A 26,593-nucleotide genomic window follows, 5' to 3' on the forward strand; every position below is an offset into this window, starting at 1 on the left:
AACTCTGACATAAAACATCGGCTTCCGTGTTACAAGAGAAATGTTTTTTTTTTTCTCAATAATGGTGATGAGCAGTTAAGGCAGTTCTGGGTTGGGTTTTCCAAGCGTGATGTTGGCAAAGTGTCTAGAAAGCTTTCTGCTGAGAAGTTGCCATGGAAACACTTTCACGGTATATTATCCGAGTCATGACCGTTCTTCCCACACGGCAGCCAGTCTACAAACACCCGGAATCACTGCTGTCGGGGACAACCGGGCAAAACAGGGCAAAACAGGGCAAACTCGCGGCAGCATGTGCGAAACATGACCGCTTTCACGTGGACTCGTAATAAACTCAAAAGTGCAGATCGAGTGGTTCAAGTGCGCAGTGTCTGTGAAGTTTCAAGGATGGTGTGTGTGTGTGTGTGTGTGTGTGAATGAACTCTTTCTCTTCGCAGGCAGATGGGGCTTCCTGCAGATCATAACTTCTCTTGTGTTTCTAAGAAACTTTTCAAAGGCGCTAAAAAATGCAGCCAGGGGCTAGGGAATGGCCAGCCTTTGTGCGTATGTGGGTGTGTATGTAAGGGCGAGTGTGTGTGGCCCGTCTTTGTGATTATGAACAATCCTCCCCCTATCCCAGAATCCCCTGCTGTTCTCAGTGTGTGTGTGTGTGTGTGTGTGTGTGTTTGAACTTCTGTATGTGCCCGGAGATCCTCATTTCCCATATCTTTGGGAACAATCTCAATTTTGCAGCACAAATAAAAAGAGGGATAAGGTACATAGAAGTGAGGGAACATGGGCAATGGCCGGATTCCTGGAACAGCAGAAGCTGAAAGTGCAATTGGAGCAATTCTGAACTATTATGGAAAGTTGTTGCTCAGTAACTGCATACCTGACTTGAGTACAGAAGTGGATGAGAAACACTGTGGAAATCTGGTCCGGTGTCAAGTATTTAATAGCATAGCATCTACCGCCACTGACGACACTACAGAATCATACTTTCCGACAAAGGTGTGCGCATTTTATGTCATGAGATCATGACACGACATGATATTATGTTCATGGCTCAACATGTCTTTAAATGGTGTGAAGGTGAGCAAAGGAGTTTTGTTTTCAAAGGTTAACGACACGTTCAGACACATCCTCAAACGGTCACATGCACACCTACACAGTTGATACACACCCTATTGTAGTTCCTGTGTATGTACAGGTGTGTACATGCATTTCCTCGTCCTTTATCTATGAATTTTTAGGCAACGTGAAGGATATACGGTTCAAAGGAGTCCTTTTATTCAGCAAGGACGCACTAAAGTGATCAAATGTGACAATAAAAAGTACATTTATAATGGTAAACATTGTTCTATTTCAAATAATTGCTTTTTTGAAAACTTTTTATTCATCAAAGAATCCTGAAAAAATATGCATCATGGTTTCACAACAATATTAACTCTTTTCACACCATTAACTTAATTTTACATCATTTATGAGACTATGGCTGCAACTGAAATCACATACTTCCCTACTATATAGTAAGCGAAAAAGAGTATGTGACAAAAGTAGTATGTCCGAATTCACAGTACTATACGGATAAACTATACCCTGGAAATCCAGAGTTCTCGCGAGAGCACAAGTTGAATTTGCTCAGCGAGTTACTCTGGTGTCGAGTAATGATGCTCATTAAATATGCCCTTGTATCCGAGCTGCACCAATCACATCGGGTTATCTGATATAGGCGGGCCAGAGGCGAGCTAAACAGATGAGGACAGCGCTGTGACGTCATTAGTAAACATTGCAAGATGGCTATGGATGAACACCAGTTGTTTGAAACGGCTTTGGCCGCTACAATGAACGAGTTAGACTCAGCTTTTTATCTAAAAGAGGAACTGAAGACGGCGCTCAAATCGTTCCTTTGCAAGAAGGGCGTTTTTGCTGTTTTGCCGACCGGATACGGCAAGAGTCTAATCTACAAGTTAGCTCCGCTGGTAGCTAAGCGAATGGGGCTTGTTGTGATTGGTCGTAGTGTTATCCAATTGCGTGCAGTGAGATTTTCAAACGCATGCTTGGTGCCGCCCCTCGAGCTGGCCCGATTTTCATTAGTCGATGCCAGACCATTAATCTTTCAGATTTAGGTCTGGATTTCCAGGCTAGATAAACTACTACGTCTGCCGAGATTCTGAAGTGTGCATACAATGGACACTTTACTATCCCATGAGGCCACGGGAGAGGATTTGTGAATGACAGTGAAGCGACACAACTGATGGCGGTAGGTCACATGACAATAACAACATAGCGAATGTAGTGCGTACTGATTACATTCATATTACACACATTCATACTATATAAAACATACTTTTTTAGCGGTCAAAGTTTTGGACGCGGCCTATGCTTCCCTGCCATTGGAATTATCTGGCTTTCTGTGTTTTCACTGTTATACCGTAGTATTATAGGGAAAAAGTAAGAGCAGAAACACGCAATAAAAGTGTTGCATGTGCATGTTGAAAAAAAAAAAATCTCAGCATTTTGTTCAAAATGTTGCTTTTTTATTAAACTTACCCACATTCAAGTATTAAAATGCATGAAGCTAAAATAAAATGCTGTTTTTTTAAGCATAAGCTCTGTTCTTTCTTTTGATTTACTGCATGGTCAGATATTCATATAAAAATATTCTGGAGGTCAAGAAACTTTTGTGAAATTGATCAAAAATGCTGCCGGTGGCTTGTAAAGCACGATAAAAATGCTAATTAAAACAATGATTTGGCAGTGTGGAAAGAGGAAAGAAGTGGATGACATTCAGATCCAGTTGTTGCACCACCACAGATTATGTTCCATGTCATTTAGTGACATCCAGTACAATAATTGCAGGGACTATCCTGCTTGAGTAACTTGGGGTTACAAGTCTTACTTAAGGTCTCGGTAATGACAGGGCATCTGTCTTACGCTCCATTTCAGAATCCGTGAGCTCTGGGTTTCCAGCCCACACCATTAACCTCCACTCAGCCATCATGTGATGAGCGCGTCTGTGCATGTGCATTATAAATGAAAGTCACATTTGCTTCAGAATAAGACTCATCTGACCAGAATTCAGATCAGGCTCATCATCACGCCCATTAAAAAAACCATCAGGTTAAAGCAGGAATGTAGTTGCCGGACAAACACTCCTTCCTTTTCCACAGCGTATGATAAAAATGGAGTGTGCGGAATGTGTTTATTTAAAGGAGTGCAAACATGCAGCGAACGTGATCATGAAAGCAGTGGACTGTTCTTTCTCAACCTTATCTTTCTCTCCAAATACAGGTCTCCAGACTAAATGGCCGCTGAAACAAAACATTCAAATCTATTTACTGAAAAAAAAAAAGCTGTAGTGAATATGTTGATCGTTTGTATTTGGGATCCACTATAATAGGTTTTCTTGCTTGAAAGTAAAAAAAAAAAATATATATATATATATATTTTTTTTTCCCATATTCTCCATTGTTGCAGCTCCTCTCTTCCTAGTCTGTCAGTAACGCTCTGTTCAGTTCCTGTCTCTATGAAGCCCCTCCTTCTGAAAAGCACAATGTGCTCTGATTGGTCGGCTGGATCAGTGTGTTGTGATTGGTCAAGCTCTTCGAGTGTGTTTGGGAAATGCCATAACCACCAGTTTCAACACACCACTAACTAACTCAACCAGGCCCCGCCCCTTTATTCTATATATTAATGAATTAAATGAGGAATATTGTGACAATTATTTAAATGAGGAATATTGTGACGTGTTCGTTCCCGGAAAGAAAACTCAAGATTACAGTGGAGTCTGTGATGGATTTTTTAAATGAATCATAACTAACATTTATTTTTCTTGCAGGAATAACATTCATATGCTTTTGAGTCCTAAATGTTTCCAAACCGCAAGACTGAGTGTGTGTTAGTGAATGTCTGTATATAACAAAAAGGGGAAATGAAACTAGACAGATATCTAAATTTATAAACTCATGATTAAAAAGCAAAGTGAAGAAATCAAGAAAACAGAGTTTGCTTTTACCTAGTAACAGAAGGGTTTGCATATGAAGAACCAATCAAATTGTAGGGAAATTATGTAATGTATCATATCATTTTCGCCATGCTCCTATTCTATAAAAACTGTTGTATTCTTTTTGCTGGTGGGATTCTCTCTTGAGATTTGTCTGAGATCCTCCGGCCGTGATTAAAGCATTTTCGAAGGCATTTTCTGGAGTCTGTTTAGTTATTGCTGCGCAGCAAGTTAGGGTTAGGGGACTCAGGTTCAGGAAAACTAACGTCGATTGGAGACGTTTGGGGACGTCGATTAGTAGACGAGACCCAGATTCAGGAAAACTAACGTCGATTAGTAGACGAGACTAGACAGGAAAACTAACGTCGATTGGAGCCAAGATGTGATAGAACGAGACCCAGATTCAGGAAAACTAACGTCGATTGGAGACGTTCGGGGACGTCGATTAGTAGACGAGACCCAGATTCAGGAAAACTAACGTCGACTGGAGACGTTCGGGGACGTCGATTAGTAGAGGAGACCCAGATTCAGGAAAACTAGCGTCGATTGGAGACGTTCGGGGACGTCGATTAGTAGACGAGACCCAGATTCAGGAAAACTAACGTCGATTAGTAGACGAGACTAGACAGGAAAACTAACGTCGATTGGAGCCAAGATGTGATAGAACGAGACCCAGATTCAGGAAAACTAACGTCGATTGGAGACGTTCGGGGACGTCGATTAGTAGACGAGACCCAGATTCAGGAAAACTAACGTCGATTAGTAGACGAGACTAGACAGGAAAACTAACGTCGACTGGAGACGTTCGGGGACGTCGATTAGTAGAGGAGACCCAGATTCAGGAAAACTAGCGTCGATTGGAGACGTTCGGGGACGTCGATTAGTAGACGAGACCCAGATTCAGGAAAACTAACGTCGATTAGTAGACGAGACTAGACAGGAAAACTAACGTCGATTGGAGCCAAGATGTGATAGAACGAGACCCAGATTCAGGAAAACTAACGTCGATTGGAGACGTTCGGGGACGTCGATTAGTAGACGAGACCCAGATTCAGGAAAACTAACGTCGATTAGTAGACGAGACTAGACAGGAAAACTAACGTCGATTGGAGCCAAGATGTGATAGAACGAGACCCAGATTCAGGAAAACTAACGTCGATTGGAGACGTTCGGGGACGTCGATTAGTAGACGAGACCCAGATTCAGGAAAACTAACGTCGATTGGAGACGTTCGGGGACGTCGATTAGTAGACGAGACCCAGATTCAGGAAAACTAACGTCGATTGGAGACGTTCGGGGACGTCGATTAGTAAACGAGACCCAGATTCAGGAAAACTAACGTCGATTGGAGCCAAGATGTGATAGAACGAGACCCAGATTCAGGAAAACTAACGTCGACTGGAGACGTTCGGGGACGTCGATTAGTAGAGGAGACCCAGATTCAGGAAAACTAACGTCGATTAGTAGACGAGACTAGACAGGAAAACTAACGTCGATTGGAGCCAAGATGTGATAGAACGAGACCCAGATTCAGGAAAACTAACGTCGACTGGAGACGTTCGGGGACGTCGATTAGTAGAGGAGACCCAGATTCAGGAAAACTAACGTCGATTGGAGACGTTTGGGGACGTCGATTAGTAGACGAGACCCAGATTCAGGAAAACTAACGTCGATTGGAGACGTTCGGGGACGTCGATTAGTAGACGAGACCCAGATTCAGGAAAACTAACGTTGATTAGTAGACGAGACTAGACAGGAAAACTAACGTCGATTGGAGCCAAGATGTGATAGAACGAGACCCAGATTCAGGAAAACTAACGTCGACTGGAGACGTTCGGGGACGTCGATTAGTAGAGGAGACCCAGATTCAGGAAAACTAACGTCGATTGGAGACGTTCGGGGACGTCGATTAGTAGACGAGACCCAGATTCAGGAAAACTAACGTCGATTAGTAGACGAGACTAGACAGGAAAACTAACGTCGATTGGAGCCAAGATGTGATAGAACGAGACCCAGATTCAGGAAAACTAACGTCGATTGGAGACGTTCGGGGACGTCGATTAGTAGACGAGACCCAGATTCAGGAAAACTAACGTCGATTGGAGACGTTCGGGGACGTCGATTAGTAGACGAGACCCAGATTCAGGAAAACTAACGTCGATTAGTAGACGAGACTAGACAGGAAAACTAACGTCGATTGGAGCGAAGATGTGATAGAACGAGACCCAGATTCAGGAAAACTAACGTCGATTGGAGACGTTCGGGGACGTCGATTAGTAGACGAGACCCAGATTCAGGAAAACTAACGTCGATTGGAGACGTTCGGGGACGTCGATTAGTAGACGAGACCCAGATTCAGGAAAACTAACGTCGATTGGAGACGTTCGGGGACGTCGATTAGTAAACGAGACCCAGATTCAGGAAAACTAACGTCGATTGGAGCCAAGATGTGATAGAACGAGACCCAGATTCAGGAAAACTAACGTCGACTGGAGACGTTCGGGGACGTCGATTAGTAGAGGAGACCCAGATTCAGGAAAACTAACGTCGATTAGTAGACGAGACTAGACAGGAAAACTAACGTCGATTGGAGCCAAGATGTGATAGAACGAGACCCAGATTCAGGAAAACTAACGTCGACTGGAGACGTTCGGGGACGTCGATTAGTAGAGGAGACCCAGATTCAGGAAAACTAACGTCGATTAGTAGACGAGACTAGACAGGAAAACTAACGTCGATTGGAGCCAAGATGTGATAGAACGAGACCCAGATTCAGGAAAACTAACGTCGACTGGAGACGTTCGGGGACGTCGATTAGTAGACGAGACCCAGATTCAGGAAAACTAACGTCGATTGGAGACGTTCGGGGACGTCGATTAGTAAACGAGACCCAGATTCAGGAAAACTAACGTCGATTGGAGCCAAGATGTGATAGAACGAGACCCAGATTCAGGAAAACTAACGTCGACTGGAGACGTTCGGGGACGTCGATTAGTAGAGGAGACCCAGATTCAGGAAAACTAACGTCGATTGGAGACGTTTGGGGACGTCGATTAGTAGACGAGACCCAGATTCAGGAAAACTAACGTCGATTGGAGACGTTCGGGGACGTCGATTAGTAGACGAGACCCAGATTCAGGAAAACTAACGTCGATTGGAGACGTTTGGGGACGTCGATTAGTAGACGAGACCCAGATTCAGGAAAACTAACGTCGACTGGAGACGTTCGGGGACGTCGATTAGTAGACGAGACCCAGATTCAGGAAAACTAGCGTCGATTGGAGACGTTCGGGGACGTCGATTAGTAGAGGAGACCCAGATTCAGGAAAACTAACGTCGATTGGAGACGTTTGGGGACGTCGATTAGTAGACGAGACCCAGATTCAGGAAAACTAACGTCGATTGGAGACGTTCGGGGACGTCGATTAGTAGACGAGACCCAGATTCAGGAAAACTAACGTCGATTGGAGACGTTCGGGGACGTCGATTAGTAGAGGAGACCCAGATTCAGGAAAACTAACGTCGATTGGAGACGTTTGGGGACGTCGATTAGTAGACGAGACCCAGATTCAGGAAAACTAACGTCGATTGGAGACGTTTGGGGACGTCGATTAGTAGACGAGACCCAGATTCAGGAAAACTAACGTCGATTGGAGACGTTCGGGGACGTCGATTAGTAGAGGAGACCCAGATTCAGGAAAACTAACGTCGATTGGAGACGTTTGGGGACGTCGATTAGTAGACGAGACCCAGATTCAGGAAAACTAACGTCGATTGGAGCCAAGATGTGATAGAACGAGACCCAGATTCAGGAAAACTAACGTCGATTGGAGACGTTCGGGGACGTCGATTAGTAGACGAGACCCAGATTCAGGAAAACTAACGTCGACTGGAGACGTTCGGGGACGTCGATTAGTAGAGGAGACCCAGATTCAGGAAAACTAACGTCGATTGGAGACGTTCGGGGACGTCGATTAGTAGACGAGACCCAGATTCAGGAAAACTAACGTCGACTGGAGACGTTCGGGGACGTCGATTAGTAGAGGAGACCCAGATTCAGGAAAACTAACGTCGATTGGAGACGTTCGGGGACGTCGATTAGTAGACGAGACCCAGATTCAGGAAAACTAACGTCGACTGGAGACGTTCGGGGACGTCGATTAGTAGACGAGACCCAGATTCAGGAAAACTAACGTCGATTGGAGATGTTCGTGTATGTCGATTAGTAGACGAGACACAGGTAGACTTAAGTCAGGTACGAAAGAAGAAATAAATAAATAAATAAAAAAAATAAAAAAAATCGACCACAAGATCTTTCAGGGAGTTCAGAAACAGTGACACTGATATAGAGAATAACTCCCGCTGGTGGGACTTTGCAGAGGTTTTTCATGCTCAAACAGCAACATTACACACTAAAGAAAGTTGAGCATATGCAGAAGCATAATTGGTCCTCTTTAAAAAGACCCTGCTCATAAGAATCATTCGCTCATGATTTGGACATCACATGTCACTTCTCACCAGATGAACCCGATTCACCCAAAAGAACGTTTTCTGTAGTCGCAGTCTGGAGCTGCAGTGACCTCTCTCTCTCTCTCTCTCTCTCTCTCTCTCTCTGTAATCTGTTTTCTAGGTTGTGTCGAGTGTCCTGGTCTGTGTACCATCCCACAAAGCTCTTTAGTAACTGTGTTTAACTCTCTCTCTGCGAGTCAGTTAGCTCTACCTCCAGCAGGTGATTCTGCTGTAATCTTTCATCCCTACACTTGTGGATTAGCAGAAGTGTAATCTGCTCTCCAGCACATCTGCCTGAGCGGACACACATCTCACTTAACTCATATCGATCAATATCACTTTCCATGCACAACATGATAAGTGAGGAGATTAGCAGGAAGGAATGGAGAGGAAAATAGATTGACTGAGGCAGCTGATTCCGGTCTCTCTCTCTCTCTCTCTCTCTCTCTCTCTCTCCCCATCACACTCCACCTGCTTGTGCAAATGCACGAAATGACAGGCAGCTATTTAACACATTTGCAGCGTGTCTTCATTGACAAATTAGCATGCATCCATTTGTTCTAGCAGGAAAGTTTATCTGGGGTTATCCTGAAAATCACTGCGTGGGAAACACTGTGTGCACAGCGTGACACTCGCATGCCTCCAAACACAGCTGCTCTAATACCTGACATGTCAAAATATAGTCATAACACCAATTAGATACAAATAGTGATGCTATTCTGAAAGACACTGAGATCCTTTTCCTTACGTACATTCGATGCACACACTGCATGAGCATATGCTGTTTAGACTAATGATAGACAGACAAGTTGTACAATATGTGGATTTTTTGAGACCATCTATTCTACCTTTTTTTTTTCAAAATAAATAAATACTTCAGATACTTATTCAGAAAGGACGCATAAAATGCTGTTTCCTTTCCATTCATCAAAAAAATCCTGATACATATCACAGTTTCCATAAAACATTATGCAAAACAACTGTTTTCAACATTGATAATAATCAGAAATGTTTCTTGATCAGCAAATCAGTATAAAATGATTTCTGAAGGATCATGTGACACTGAAGACTGGAGTAATGATGCTGAAAATTCAGCTTTGATCACAGGAATAAATTACATTTTGAAATATATTATGTATATGTGTTCAATTGTAACAATATTTCACAATATTACTGTATTTTTGATCAAATAAATTCAGCCTTTATGAGCATAGGAGACTTTTTTCCATCTACCAATAACCATAACCACAAGTATAGACTAATAAAAGGGTTAATAGTTATTACCAACAAACTGTATTTGTGTCAAATATCAGATCTCAGCATAAGGTTGAATATAATGTCTACACTTGCCGATGTCTATTATGTCGTTAATATAAATACTGACAAAAAAAAGAAGAAGAGGTAAATCTCTATTTCTGACTGGATCATTTTAACACAAGTTAAGCCTAAAAAACAAACTGTACAGCTCACTTTAATTATAGGCTTCCCTCTTTTATGTTTGCGGTGCGATAGGAATTTATTTGAATATAATTAGGCTGGTCAGCGCTTTTGGTCAACACTTCTTGAGTTTATCCGCGCTCTATAATGATCTTTACTGACTCGTTTATTCCTCTGACAGTAAAGCGGTGATCGCTGGAGAACCGTGGTTTTGCTTCAGTCACAGCGATATCAGCTGTACTATCATTCAGGGTTTGTGTAAATGACAGTGTAGAGCTGATCTTGGCCTAAGCTCTTGACTCGGAGGCCAAAGGATGGGGGAGGTGTGAGCCTGAGCCTCGACATCACGTTTGAGTCAGAGGCCTTCAACTCCATGATATCAGTGGTGGACCTGACAGCCAGCAGATTGTTGATGATGCAGGCCGTGGCCTTCCACTGGCTCAGACTACTGAGAGAAGATCATATGCCATTTAAAGGGATAGTTCACCCAAAAATTTAAATTCTGTCGTTTTCTCACCCTCAAGTTGTTCCAAACCTGTATGAATTTCTTCTGCTGAACACAAAAGATGATATTTTGAAGAATGTCGGTAACCAAACAGTTGATGCGCCCCATTGAATTCTAGAGATGCACTGATATGAATATTTTGGCAGATACGGATGACCGATAATTCTTTACATTTGAAAGCTGATAACAGATGTATTGGCTAATAAATCTAAATCCAAATTTTTCTCACCATTAAAAGCCATGTCCCAAGCACACAATTGACCCTTTTCGCAGGGAGTTTGATTGACAGGCGATCTGACCAATCATAATCTGCCATCCGCCAAATCCGCCATTTTTGTCCGACAAAGCACTCAGGAGAGTTAGTAGATTAATGTCGGTGGATTTGAACTTGAAAAACTGAGTGTAGTCTTTCCGCGATTAAAACAACATTCCTTCTTATGTTCTTTCATGTTTATTTGATGCTATAAATGAACTAGAAGGAAGAGATGATCAGTTCACGAGCAGCTTTAACTGAGGCGCCATAGCGATGTCAGGCACATTAAAGAGCCACAAAACGGTATTTACTGTTTAAATTTCTTTAAAAAATGACCACATTTGAAAGTTGAGACTGTTTCATATAAAAAAATAAGCGATAATATAACATAAACGATGTATTTTTCACTGTGTGAGAACATGGAGTGGCGTGAGAGCGGCGTGGCTTGACGGACATAGCAACAGTAACTAAAGGGGGCGGGTCTTTGCGAACGTTCTCATTATAATTTATGTAGCCGATATAACAGACTTGCGCTGCACATTTTCCACTTAACTGTATTTTCCTTTTTGAAGTGATTTCAATCATGAAAAAAGGAAAATAATCCCCCATTGTTTGGCAATTCAAAACCATCATGGTGAACAGTGCACATCTGAAGTGACTTAACTGAAGGATCCCATTGACTACATCGAGCAAAATTGACATGTGACGTCATTTAGAAAAAAAATCAAGCCAAAACGAAACTCGTTTGGAGTTTGTTTTGGAAGTTCGAAACATCTTGCCAAGAAAACTTTCCAAGAAATGATGTAATAGGTAGGTGCGGCTCTGAGGCTCCGCCTTCTTTTGTGACCAGAGGCTGTGAAGCTACAAAAAGGGCAAAAAAGCATAACACAAGTAACATATACAGTCATATGGTGGTTTTGTGTGTCAGAAAGACCAAAAAGTGCGATGTAACGGAAGTAGTGGCAGATCTTCTCTTCCATATTGTGATACATTTGAGTGAAATGGATTATCAAAAATGTAGGGAGGGGACTTGGTTTTATCCATCTTTTGTCGATTGGATGGAAAAATCTGAATGAGAGTTTGTGGTCAACTGTAAAAAAGGGGCGGGGTTTAAGTGGACTAAATGATTGGAGAAGTCCTGCATACATCACCAGAGAAGTCTTTCATTTCACCAACAAATGTAGTTATGACATTTTGATTTAAAATTACAATGTTGAATTTTTTTTTAAACATGCATGGATGAATTGTTCATCAATAACATATTTAGAAAATAGACAGGTTGATTTTTCATTTCATTTCAGTCATTAAAATTTTGTGACTATTATAATTAAAATGAATAATGAAAATGATCTCCTTTGTGTTTTATGGAGAAAAGACAGCATTCGGGTTTGGAACGACACAAGGGCGAGTAAATGACAGGGTGAACCATCCATCAATCTTATCTATTAATTACGTCAATCTTCCATTACACATGTAATGGATATGTGTTTAGTACAGTATTAATGTAATTGAAACAAGAAGACAAAACCACTTCAATGGTTTAAACCACTTCAAGAGTTCCTTTTTATATCTTCCCCATTCATTTGTGTAACATCACAGCTCTTGTGCAGAACTGAAAGAGTGTTATTTACAGGGTCTATCTCTTAGTCATTCTCCACACTTGACAGAAGTCTGCATTTCACCCGCCGTGTGTGCGTGTGTGTGTGTGTGAGTGTGTGTGCCAGCTCCCTCTTATCAAACACTCAGAGTCTGGCTGAGCAGAACACAATCACTTCAGCCAACATTCTGACATTTCCTCACATTTTTTAAAACAACTTCACAATCATGTCCGTGGTACAGATTATAATGCTCGTTTTTGTCAAGAATGGACGGATGAATACAAAGTAAAGCATTCTCTCTCCAGTCACAAAAACAACCTACACTGGTTATTCAATAAAGTGCGCAATAATACTCTGAATTACATCATCTTGCATTGAGAAGTCAACGAAAGCATGCGACTAAATGTCCTAAAATTAATATTCTCTGTACGCAAAGTCAAGGTCACAGCTGGTGGAAACGAAGGGCTATTGTTTAAAAAGAATGTGCAAATATCTTTCCATACAAACGAAGAGTCCTGTATAAAAGCATTTGGCGATTTTACAATTGCAAAATGAGACACTAATGACTGAATGAGCTGGACTATAATAGTCTAGATAATTGGTCAGTCTGTCAATCAAGATGAAACACGTCTGACATTCTCAGTTCACATCTTTATCATCTTTTCGTAAAGACTTTATCAGAGCAACAGCAAGCCTGAGTTTAGACTCGACGAGCCTCTTAACTGCACCTAATGTAGGAAGATGTTCTGGTTATTGAGTTGCAAAAACGCTGTGTTCATTTGCACATCAATGTGCACAAAGCTCTCAAACGACTCTCTGAGCTTCAGAAACGAGCAACTGTTGAGTGGTTAAGCTTCAGCAGAGGTTATACTGAAGGTGAGCGTGACCTTTTGTGCACGTGTTTGCGCATACAGGCTGAGAAACAAAGAAAATGCTAATGGATTAAACGACGCACGGTGTGAATGAAATCCTCTCAGACGGTTTACTTTATTCGTGTGCTTTTACACACATTTTTGTCTTTTGGCTTTAGGCTCGAGGTTTTACTTGGCATAAATAAATCCCTTAAATAAAATGTGTGTGTGTGAATAATAAATATTTTCAAATCATGAACACACTGTTTGGTGTCAGACCGGCTATGCACATTAGTCCCGATTATATAACACGCATCCACTGGAACTAAAAAACCTCTAGAGAATCATCCATTCAGATGTTATAAGTTTGATCATATGGACAAATGCTTGTATCTTCAAAAGCAACATTTTTTAATTATTTAAATAGAGTGCAAAAGTCACGAACACAGTTTGTATATACTCTGCAGTACACACACACACACACACACACACTCATCCACCAAGGGGACTGACTACTAAATAATGTAAAGTCCTTCTCTCCAGGAAATCCCCTCAGAACTATTAGATCAGCATCATTACTCCAGTCTTCAGGGTCACATGATCCTCCAGACATCATTCTTATGTGCTGATTTGCTGCTCACAAACATTTCTTATTATTATCAATGTTGAAAACAGTTGTGCTGCTTCATATTTTTGTGGAAACCTTATTTTTTAATAAATTGGCATACATTTATCTGAAATAGAAATCTTTTGTAACATCAATCTATACTGTCACTTTTAATCAATTGAATACATCCTTGCTGAATAAAAATGCAATTTTGTTATAATAAACGAGAGTGACAAACGGCATTCTGAACTGACTCTTAAATATTCACGACTTAGACTCACTTATCTTGTGTTTTGGGGTTTTTCACATGAGGTTTCTGTGACTCACAGAGACACAATAAAATCATGAGCTGCGCAGCATCAGAAACTTTTAATCCAATTGCTGTCTTTCCAACTTTTCCGCTCTCATCAGTTTTGCTCTCAAACGGTTTTTGCAATTCATTCTGCACTGTTTTCTTTTCTTTCTTTTTTTTGCATTTTAAGCTTGTGTCGGTTAATTAACATTTGACATGAGTTCGTGCCTTCATTGGCTTCATTTAAGCCATTTTAATAGTGATGACATTTTCTGGAGTTATGGAAGGAGTCGACTGTGTGAACGCAGTCATACACACAGTCACATTCATCACACAGAATGCACATCAATCTTGCTAAGATATCGAGTGCAACAGTTCCCGCACAATTCTTCAGTGCCGCTGCTTCCGGAAGTGTTTTTTTCCCATTCATTTCTCCCATTGGGATTTTTTTTTTTTACGTCTTTGTTAAAGCTTTATAGGCCATAAACCAAGCTAATCAGCTACAAGGTGAATCATTAATCATCATGTTTGATTTGAAGCAAAGAAGTATTTGAAAATCGTATACAAAAGGTACAAGACTGTGTGTAATGAGGGAAAGAACTACAATCCCATGAAGCATATATATATATATATGAAGAGTTCAGATGCAAAAGCCTCTAAGTGCCATCTGAAAATTTCTATTTTTATAAAGCTTGTATATTTAAGTTAAGTAATTTCACTTAAATGACAATTAATAGGTAATTTGCATTGCCATTTAAGTGAAATTATTCAACTTAAATATACAAGCTTGATAAAAATGATCATTCTAGAAGAAAATTTCAGATGGCACTAGAGGCTTTTGCATCTGCACTCTTCATATATATATATAAAAACAAACAAATATAGCAAATATATAAACAATATATTAAAAGTTTTGCAAAACATGTACATATACAAATATTTAAGTATTTTGAGAGCATAGGGAGATCGTCTTAATTACGTCATTCGCGGTGCTTTATGGGAGCGGGCAGAGCTAAAAAGCTATTTTGGCACGTTTTGATTGTAGCGACTCTCTGATTGGTGGAATTTTCTGTACAGCATCATGGGAAATGTAGTTTTCACTACGAATTCTGCTGTTAAACACGATTATTTTAAGAAAAAAAGCTAAAATAATGTGGGCTGACGCAAATACCATCGATTAAAAACCTCGTACCTCACAGTAAGGGCTGTCTTTAAAGGTTTATAAGCTATCGTTATAGCCCTTGTTTTCAGGGACTGTTGTAGTTGAATGGTAAAATGCCAGTGATGTCCCTCATTTGAAAGCCGCTTTGGATTAAAAGCATCTGCTAAATGCCTAAACGTAAACATATAATGCCATGTATTCGCAAAGCCATCTCATTAAACGCATGAACATGTGCTCTCAACTGAATGAACGCCCGCACTTACATGCAGTTCTATCATTTGTCTTTATAACAAACGCAAATCTTGTTGATTAATGGCCTGCACGTCGCCTCTGACAAGGGTTATCTAAATATTCCTCGTTCCTAATTAACTCCGGGCTGCTATTATCATTGTATAGACAACGGTCTCGCCTCACCCTGCCGCTGGAAACTTAACGACATACCAGAATCCCCCTGAGCGCGAGGCCACGCCCACATTCACTCGTTAACCTAATTACCCTCGTGGTTCCGCTATCTCCACGGAAACACGTCACTATCCCTTACCCCGAGCAAGAGGCCAAGAGAACATCTGCAGAACAAACAAACACACAGGGAAGGAGGAGGAAAAGGAAGGACACATGCGCATAAACACGCTTTCTCCGGGCAAGGGCTGTCCTGTTTTGGCTACAATAGCCGTGTTCATATTTATAGAGCGGATTGGGCAGGCATCTTAAAAAATCATTGTGGCTTTGGAACGCCTCCCACCAATGCTCTCTAATTTAGGGTCTTATTATAGCATGGCGCACACACACACACACGCAATCACACATATATTTGGGACAGAAAAGCTGAGGGGGAAAAAAAACATTCAATCAAGCTGTGGGTTTTTCTGAGGAACCCGATTGCAAACGGCCATTTGCACATATAAAACCAAACCCGTAAAACAATATTACACTACAGCCTGTTATAAAGCCATAAACGTCCTCATATCCAGCTGTAAAATATAGTTTACGTGTCTCTCTCTCTTCCTGTGTCTCTCTCAGGTATGGAGTGATTTCCCCTCCCCCATCAGACTGCTGGAGCCGCATCTTAATTAGCCAGAGAGAGAGAGAGACGGAACGAAAAAGAGCAAGCAGGGAAAAGAGAAAAGGGTGAATGACAGAACGAGAGGGGCAAAGAAAAGGGAGAGACCAGAGATACGGCTGTGACGGAGATGTGCCGTTGTCATGGTGACACTGTGGAGAACAGGTAGAGGAACACGGTCTCCTGGGAAAGAGCAGCGAGCCCCGATAGTCTCCACCTTTCTGTTTCCACCGCTCTCAGCAATTCATCCCTCGCTCTGCTCTCTTTTCCTGGCTGTACGAGCACTGATCCTAAAATGGGTTTCTACGGTACAATGTTAGAGCTCGTAATAGTAAAAAAATCACAGGTTGTTCGTCCAATTACCTCACAGATCAAGGATTGAAAGGAATATTCCAGGTGCAATAAGGGTGAATGACAGATTGAGAGGAGAGCATTTGTGGCATAATGTTAATTACCTCAAAAATAATTGTTTTGCTTATATATTTGAATATTTTATATATAGCCTAGTTCAGATGCAGAAGCCTCTAAGTGCCATCTGAAATTTTCTTCTAGAATGATCATTTTTATCAAGCTCGTATATTTAAGTTCGATAATTTCACTTATATAGATATAGATATAGATATATATAATCAGTATCAGCTGATAGTGAAAAAAAAAGCTTTTATCTGCCAATATCTGCCAATAAAAGCAATTATTTTCACTATCAGCCATTGGATTGTTTAAAAACAGCCGATTATTAGGGCCGATTATATCCTGTCAATCAAGGGGGGGTGAAAAACGTGTTCAAACTCATTGTTTGCATCTCATGTCATGGTTATTAAAACAATGATATTTTAACGTTTATGGATCGGCATCATTCACTTACATTGTGCCTCATTGAGTTGAAATAATTTTTTGTGGTAATCAACATTATATATTCCTTCAAATGAAAGCTTGAGGACTCTTCCTAACTGAATGAATGAACGACACACACACACACACACACGACACTGATTTGCCCCAGATTTCCCCTACCTGCATCCATCATCTTCAGGTTATCGAGCAGGAGGCGTGTGACGGATGTGAGGAGGTCAGAGCGAGGTCAGTGTGATGTGGCTCATTTAGTTTATGTGAAGCATGTGGGCTGATAAGGTGAACCTCCTCGGCTGACACCTCGAAACGAAGCGCTTTCACACCAGAACGCAGCGCCATTTGGTGGACCTGATCATGTTTTTTCTTTGGCGACACTACGCTTCAAGCTGGAAGCCTTGGGAAATGCGCTTATTATGTCAACATGGAATTACCACAGTGTTTGGGTGCAAGACTTGTGGCTATGGCTGAGATTTGCTTTGAGAAATTTAGAGCAGTCAGGTGTTACCACAAGCAGTTAAGACTGTCTGAGAACGAACATGCACTGTCAAAATAGCATCAAATTCAAATGTATATGCAGAACTTGTTTTACAGAGCTGACAAGCTTTATCAGATTCTCTTAGTGTAGGGGAAAAGAGTCACATATGGGGCTGTTCACAGAGCGTGCTTTTGCATTTAACAGCAGCACCGTGAGACGAAAGGTCTAGACATGTTTTTAGAACGCCATGTTATGCGTGAGAAGCTGCAAAACACACGAGCGCAGCGGTTAAACACGTCTGTCTAGGGCATGTGTGTTTACATTTATGGCTGTAAGAATATATATATCGCAATATAAAAATGCAACAATATGTATCGTGGATCGTGACAAACTGTATTGTGAATAGTTCACCCAAAATAAAAATTACTGTGTGAGAAAAGAATTCAAGTTTTCAGAGTTTTAGTGTCATTGCACTACTATATTTAATGTTGAATATAATGTATAATAATGCAATGTGGGAGTATGTGTGAGTCCTGATAATGCCAATGTTTTATGCTACCAGTTAAATGTGGCTTACATTATTTGAAATATATCTAGTCACTGTCAGTGACAGAAGCATATTCGTCTAAAATTTATATTTTTATCCTGGTGTCATTATAGTCCTGTGCACCAAGTCAAAGCCTATTCATTTCCACAACCAATGTAAAACCAATTTTTTTATTTTTTGTTAACCTTTTACCACTTTTCTCGCAATAATATCGTGATATGTATCGAATCGTGAGGGTATCGTTACATCTCTATTTATATTGTAAAACTACTGTAGCGCAGCAGAAAGAAAAAACGGGTTTTGAGAACAGCCCCTTTTTAATATCTCAATTGTTGCTCCTCGACACAAAGTACATTCACATGCAGAATCATTACGTTTTTCGTCTTTTCTCAACGCCGAAGCCAACTATTGTCTGTATTACATGCTGAACGAATCAGAGCTTCAATCCCATTATTGGACTAACAGACCTAGAAACCCATACTGAGGCAATTTCGCTCAGACTAAAAGTGTTTAAGTGACATTTTAGAAAGACAAATGATTGCTTTAGTTTGACTGAAATGGAATGCTAATGAAGTGCATGTAAACATATTACTGAGATTAAATTGAAAGTCTTTTCTCTCACACATTTGTCTCCTGAGAAAAAATATCTCATTTTACAGTTCCTAAAAAACATGTCTGTGCTCAGATTGCCAAGACACCAAAGCCTGTGATCAAGAAGTCAGCATGAAGCAAGTCAAATATTGCTCATCAGATTCTTCCAAAACCCAAACGATCAGTGTTGTGCAACTGGATTTTGCTGGGGTGTGTCACAACTACCGACTGTTTTCGCTGAAATTTCCCCGCTATATATGTTGAAGGTCAGAGACCCGCCCCAAAGACCAGCCCTCTGATCATTTCAAACGGGACGGAAGTTGACTTTCAGACTGTAGGGTCATTATCTCAGCAGGGATCTGGGTCACCACGGCTGTTAACACACACCTGCCGAGAGACACACATCCACACACACTGATTCCTGCCGGCTTTACTGTGTAAGCCAACGATTGTGGCTAATGTGAACACTTTTAGGAGAAACATCTTGTGGGTCAGTTCATTTTGCTCACTCTCATGTCGTTCCAAACATGCATGACTTTCTTCCGTGGATCACAAAATTATATATTTTGGGGGAAAAAAGTCTCAGCATTTTTTGGCCATGCACTAAAAGTCAATGGGGTCCAATGTTGTTTTGGACACCATTGACTTTCATTGTAAGGACAAAAACATTCTTTAAAATGTCTTCCTTTTTATACCAGCGCATCAAAAAGTCCTACAGGTTTGGAACGAAACAAGTGTGAGTAAATTATGACACAATTTTCATTTTTTAGGCTGAACTAAACATTTTGGCTCCAATCCCACATTGGTTTATTTTCCCAAGCAATGCTAATCCTCCTCACAGGCAACACAGGCTTTGAGCGTGGCATGTCCCAATCAGAACCTTAAACTTTCTAGCTTTTGTGAGTCTGTAAAGTGAGACCTCCATACAGCTGAGTGAGAAAGCCAGCAGCAGAAACTTCCTGTGTCAAATTGCTTCACACATTCCTCTCTACTCGTTTTCTCTCGTTCCCTCCTCCTCATCTCCCTCCCTCTCTATGGTTGTCTTTGTCGTCTACAGCACAAAACACCGATTCAGTGCTGAACCCAGGAGTCCAACATGATCCTTTAAAACACACGCATAAATGCAGGAGCTCTCAGGAGCGGATGCGTGTCCATTAGCTCAATTCCCAGATCTAAATTAAACTCCATCTCTGGCACACAAAGCCAGAAAGGATATGACACCACTGACCTGATCCACATGACGCATCCGTTTGAAGTGGCCACAACAACTCAACCAACCACGCATTATACAAAGTGTGTGGATTCATTTTGAATGGACAACATGGTTTTGAAATGAACACCCAACCCCAGCCAAATGTGGGTGTTTTTGCACAGTAAAGTGTGCGAATTTTCTCAACAGCCAGCCTAGACATCTCAGTTTGACACGCGACAAGAAAGGTGATTCCTTTGACACACTTGAAGAAACACATTTGCGCATATCTTGATGAACAAGCAATGCAAAAGCTGTTAAAGTTCCTGATGTCTGATTCTGCTGTTCTCGAATGTTCACCGGCCTCAGCGCAGATTGCTTCAAATCTACACTGCGATTCGCTTAAAATGTGAATGCAAACAATGCAGGTTCACTTGTTTGTTGCAAACTTAAGGTGTCAGTCAAAACTGGCTTCAAAACTACAACAAAAACATGAATGGAAAGTCAACTGAGACCTAAAATGGACCAAAATAAAACTTTCAAGGTCATGAGTGCAAATAATGTTTTTTTTAGCCCACTTAAAGCATGTTTGTTTACATATATTATGGATTAATTTTATATCTAGATTGTAAAAAGTATAAATGCCAGGTAAAATTGAGCATTCATCAACTACTTGTGGGGGAAAAAAAGCTTAATATGTGGCCAATCTTTACAATAATGGTCAACTATAAGACGACATTTTCTCCTCAGCTACCCAATAGAGTGCACTAGTCGGGTTCCGGAAGTAAACAATACCATTTATTTTCTCCATAGGAGAAACGTTTTTTTTTTTTCATTAATAACGTATAAACCGTTAAAGACATCCCAACTGTGAGCTATGAGGTTATTAATCGATGGTACTTTTGTTGAAGCCATCAGGGTCAACTCTTAAACTAAGACTTGAAAAAAAAAAAAAAAAAAAAAAAATCCCTATACTAAAAAATAATGGGGAAAATACTTCCGGAACCAAGGTTGCTGAAAAAGTGGACGGGCACTGTGTTGGCATGGATTTGAGACCACCAGTAGCAACAGTAGTTTATCATTGTCCGTCAACTGTTTAAATGAATGGCTTTGAGCTCAACACAAGTGCTCAGTAGCATAGAAAGTCATAGCATTCGTAATAAAAACTCTAGAGAAGAGCTAAGCTCTGTTCTAAGGTTTTCATCATAATGCATTTCCTCGCGCTCACTGCTTAAAGGTAAATACAAGTCTCGAGGTAGATCCTGTGTTCCGCTACTTTTTTTCTTTCTTTTTTTTCAGCCTCAAAATAAACCAATACAAAAAAAATGAATTTGATACCCTTCTGAATTGCACCTTTTCACATTTCACAAGTTTCTCAGAAGCTGAAGTCATCATAGAGACTAAGTTGCATTAAATATATTTTTCGTGTTCCCATTTGCTCAAATAGCAAAAGAAACACTCCAAAATAGTGTTTTCACAACTTTCAAAAGAAGAAAAAAATAGAGAGAGATTGATAACGGCAGTCAGAGGAGAAATACCCTCACAGCAGCGTTAACTATTTGTTTTTTTATTATTATTATAAAAAATTTTGTCATTTGATGCAAAGGTAATATAATACAAGGTATAGTGTTATAAATGTACATACATTTAAAACAAAAAATGATAATATAAAAACGTTGCAGGATTTACGATGGTGCTGATCGTTAAAACCGGTTAAGATCATTGGCTAAAACGCGTCATAACAGTCTGTGAAAAAGGTAGCTGCTCTCTCGCGCCGCGAAAACCAATGACGTCACCCCCCGCAGCCTCTCCACACCCTCCTCCTCCTCCTCAGGCGATCTCCGGTCAATATCACCCGCCGATCGGCAACACTTCCAACACCTCCGCAGATTACCTGCTTTAACCCATTATAATGTAGCCCTGCTGTAATTACCGGGCATGTCTGGTGCCCACCGATCACTCTTGACCTCAAAGAGAACGGTACGTGTGGAGGGACCACCGACAGGCAAACATGAGGGACAAAGGGCTAGTAATTAAACCATAATTAGATGTGACGCGTTAATTATAGTTTATCATGACACGCGCGCACACACACACACACACACACACACAAGCTCCACGCCAACATAATCAGACAACCGGGGAAGGCGGCTAGCGTAACGGTGCGTCTGTGACCCACAACACCAACACACACCCACCTACCCACCCACATCCAGATCAAAATGGCCAAACAAGGCAAAAGGTGCTCAATGGAAACCCGCACCGTGAGTCGTGGGTCCCAGCACGGAGCTTCTCCAGCCCGCCCGCCGCGCTCCCCAGGCCGCCAGAGACGCGCTGTCTGCGGTCAGCCGAGAGAATGTGGGTCGCGTCCAAGATTTGCAACACGGCTCCTGTCGCCTAATTAATGCCCATACAATGCACCCTCTCTCATAAACGATTACCGCAAACACGCACGAACATAATCCCGATTGTTGAGCGCGTCTGACCGGCGGTAAATCGCCCCTCTTCGTAACAATAGATCACAATAGAGTGTCATTCTTACCAGTGCGGTTTGCGCCAGCAGCAGCAGCGCGAGCGCCGTCCAGCTCGGGCGCTTCATGGTGCTCCGAACACGGCAAAACACGGGGCTCTCGTCACCCCGCTCCTCGTTAAGGTACTAGCTAGGTAGGAGTAAACCTCTCGTTTTCGGTATCCAACTTCAGGGCAGGCGCTTTTGTCGGCGCATCCGTGATCGCGTACGGCACACGGTCAAATCCCCGCAAAACCACGCGAAGAGCGAGGAGGAGTAGCAGCGCGCGCACGGCCTCTAGTGATCTACTCCCCTCTGACTTCAGTGGTTGAGACTGGATGTGGAAGCAGGGAAGACCAGAACTCCACTCTCTCTCTCTCTATCTCTGTCACACACACTCCTCTTTCTCTTCTGTACGCTATGGCGTGTGTGAGAAGAGGAGGGCATTGGTTGGATTCTCCTCCTCGTGCGGTTGAGGAATGGTTATGCCCCCTGCAGCCCGTCTTCCCTCCCCGCCTCTCCTCCCCTATCAAGATGTTCATCAGACTCAGTGCTGCATATCGTTATTTGTCTGTAGTAGTAGTGGACATATGTTTTTGATCATACCTCTGAAATTATATCATGCTACTGTTTGGACTCCTAGTGAATCTTAAAAAGGGCTTTTAAGAATTAGAATCTGAATAAGATTTATTGGCAAACACAAGGAATTTGTCTTCAGATGCAGCTTCCAGGGCACAGAACAGCAACAGTACACAAAGAGTTTTAATATAATGTATAAAATTGCGCATATCATAACTTTTCTCTATCGTCATTTTATTGCATTACATTGTGTGTTTTGCCCCTCATAATTAAAACTATTGCGTCGATAATCATAAAACATTTAAATATCTTCTTACTAAGACATATTATTGGGAGACAACTGATATTTAAGTAGTGTGTTATAAAAAATATTGATTTATTTTATAAGCTATCAGATATAATTTATAAAATTGTTGTTTCAACTTAAAAAGTGTTTGCGCTGCTTTAAAATTGTAAGTTTAGTCAACTCAAATTTCCAAGTTGTCATTTATTACTTCACATTTCGAGTTAACTCACTATTTTTAAGGTGAAACAGTTTTTTACAGTGTACTTTTTTGCACCATCTGTGCGGTGAGCATATTTTTGCTTACTTTGAGCCTTGATTGTGATCTCCATATTCTCACTATATAATTTATCAGTCATTTGTTAGAATTTCTTTTATATTTCATCTAAAGGTTCAATAATCGCTTAATTTATTTTATTTTTTTCACTAATATTTAATACATCTGGCTTTATATTCACTGTTCTTTTGTGATGGAACAATGAACTACTCTGATTCTGGTGTTTAATGTTTAATCTTTTTATCATTCATCAGCAGGAAATGAAATCATTCTGAAAGTGATTCCAATGAAATCGTTCCAGTGTATTTGTGGTGTGGACTTACCTGTCGTCAGAATCAGAACAATTATCAAAACTTTATAGTTACGGCCATCATCCTGGGTGTGAACAGGCTTTTAGTCACCCTTGAAAAATGCAAGATTTACAATTGCCGATGCTTTTATCTAAAGAGATTTGCAGTGCATTCGAGATATGCGTTTACTCATAATGTGTTCCCTGGAAAGATGTTACGCAAGTTCTACATTTGAAAACCACTTATGCGAGTGCGATTTCTGAAGAAATCCTTCATCGATGCGTATCTGCTATACTTTCATCAAGACAGTACAGTATCCTCAGGCCGTCATTAAGAAAACTCATTCATTTATTATGCATTATCATTTGTGTTAAAGAGGAGCTGTTATGCCCTTTTACAAAGTTTTTGGGCTCTACTAGAATAGGTTTTTAAGCTTAAATGTTCAAAAAACATTATTTTATACATATTCTCCATTGTTGCAGCTCCTCTCTTCCCAGTCTGTCAGTAACGCTCTGTTTAGTTCCTGTCTCTATGAAGCCCCTCCTTCTGAAAAGCACAGTGTGCTCTGATTGGTCGGCTGGATCAGTGTGTTGTGATTGGTCAAATGCTCCAAGCATGTTTGGGAAATGCCCGCCCCTTACCATAACCACAAGTTTCAACACATGACTACTAACTAACTCAAACAGGCTCCGCCCCCTTTATTCTGCGTATGAATTATTTAAATGAGGAATATTGTGACGCGTTTGTTTCTGGAAGACTACAATAAAGGCGTTTCAGTGAGTTCAGAAACAGTGACACTGATATAGAGAATAACTCGAGAATAATACACACTAAAGAAAGTTGAACATGTAAAAAAGCATAAGAGGTCCAGCGTGTACATTAAAGCTGTGATGATAAACTAAAGCTACACTGTGTAATTTTTTAAGTTGATTCTTAGCAAAAAAACACATTGTTCTTTCAAAATGATATGTGCTCATTAATGTGTAATCACTTCTACCAACTAATCAAGTATTCTCGTAAGCGTAGAATCTGCCATTTAGAATTCATACGAGCGAGTCGCTCGAATGGCGGCAGCCATGTTGCGCCTCCATCTTGAAAGTACATTAGCCAAAGAGGGACATACCTGGAAATTCAAGCTTCGCCTTTCGCGTTTTTACACTCAGTGGCACCGTGACGAATGCGAGGGGGAGATTACTCGCGACTGCCGGCAGATTTGAAATAATAAGGAGTTAAAACGCCCTCGGAATGGGAGGGGCTAGAAAGTAATATACAGTTGGTAGTCATAAACAATTTCACCGCTAGATGGGAGAAAATCCTACACAGTGTAGCTTTAAAGGGATACTCCACTTTAAAATGAAAATTCTGTCATCATATACTCACCCTCATGTTGTTTCAAACCTTCTTTCTTCTGCTGAACAGAAAGGAAGATATTTAGAAGAATGTCAGTAACCAGACAGTTTCTGGTCTCATTGACTTCCATAGTATATTTTTTTCCTACTATGGAAGTCAATGAGACCAGAAACTCAGTCTGGCTACTGACATTCTTCTAAATATCTTCCTTTCTGTGCAGCAGAAGAAAGGTGGTTTGAAACAACATGAGGGTGAGTATATGATGACAGAATTTTCATTTTAAAGTGGAGTATCCCTTTAAAGCTACACTGTGTAGGATTTTCTCCCATCTAGTGGTAATTACACATTAATGAGCACATATTTTGAAAGAACAGTGTTTTTTGCTAAGAATCAACTTAAAAAGTTACACAGTGTAGCTTTAAAGAGTTTTGTTTGGACTAATTTTAGTTGCTTTAGTTTATCATCACAGCTTTAATGTACACGCTGGACCTCTTATGCTTTTTTACATGTTCAACTGTCTTTAGTGTGTATTATTCTCGAGTTATTCTCTATATCAGTGTCACTGTTTCTGAACTCACTGAAACGCCTTTATTGTAGTCTTCCAGAAACAAGCGTGTCACAATATTCCTCATTTAAATAATTCATACGCAGAATAAAGGGGGCGGAGCCTGTTTGAGTTAGTAGTGTGTTGAAACGGGTGGTTATGGTAAGGGGCGGGGCATTTCCCAAACATGCTTGAAGCATTTGACCAATCACAACACACTGATCCAGCCGACCAATCAGAGCACACTGTGCTTTTCAGAAGGAGGGGCTTCAAAGTGGAGTATCCTTTTAACAAGAGTAATTTTTTTTTCTAAGAGAATTATGGCAGAATCGCTTATAGACATAATGATCCCAGTCCCGAACACATGGAAAGGAAGAGGCAGAGGCCGTTGTGAAATTTTGAAATTTTTTCATTGTTTTGTTTCAAAATAAAGATCACACGTTGTTTAGAGACAATCTACAACTGGAGTTACAAAAAATAGTTGCCCAGGCAGAAAGCACACACAGCATCTGTTACCTATACACATTATGGTTACAAGTGTGCCTGCATAAAGAGAATCATAGGAAATATACACAAGGCTGTTTAAATATACACCAGAGAGTGTTCCAAATCAAAAACCAATGGCCAGTATGTTACAATCACTTACAAGTAGACAAAAGAATGGCAAATCTGTACACACCTCCGACTCTGACCCAGGGCAGTCGAGCGCGTCACACACACATACACACACACGCGCTTGCTGCTACCTGCCCAGGAGTCAGGGAGGGACTATAAAAGATCTTAAAAAAAGAAAGGGATGAGTGGAGGTGAAAAAGAGGTGGCTGGTGAATGGCTAAAAGCAGAGTGCGCAC

At 40.9% G+C, this 26,593-nt stretch overlaps 1 protein-coding gene across 1 annotated transcript in view; it reads right to left on the minus strand.

The window, feature by feature from the left end:
- The window catches only part of sdc3 (syndecan 3), a 36,971-nt gene extending 14,051 nt beyond the window's left edge, over nucleotides 1-22,920 (minus strand). Inside the window, exon 1 of the mRNA XM_084423996.1 lies at nucleotides 22,453-22,920. Coding sequence (XP_084280122.1) covers nucleotides 22,453-22,509 — 57 coding nt within the window. The 5' untranslated portion in view covers nucleotides 22,510-22,920. The remainder of the gene's footprint in view (nucleotides 1-22,452) is intronic.
- Between the last annotated feature and the right edge of the window lie 3,673 nt (nucleotides 22,921-26,593).

Source organism: Rutilus rutilus (assembly GCF_951802725.1).
Source record: "Rutilus rutilus genome assembly, chromosome: 11".
NCBI lineage: Eukaryota > Metazoa > Chordata > Actinopteri > Cypriniformes > Leuciscidae > Rutilus > Rutilus rutilus.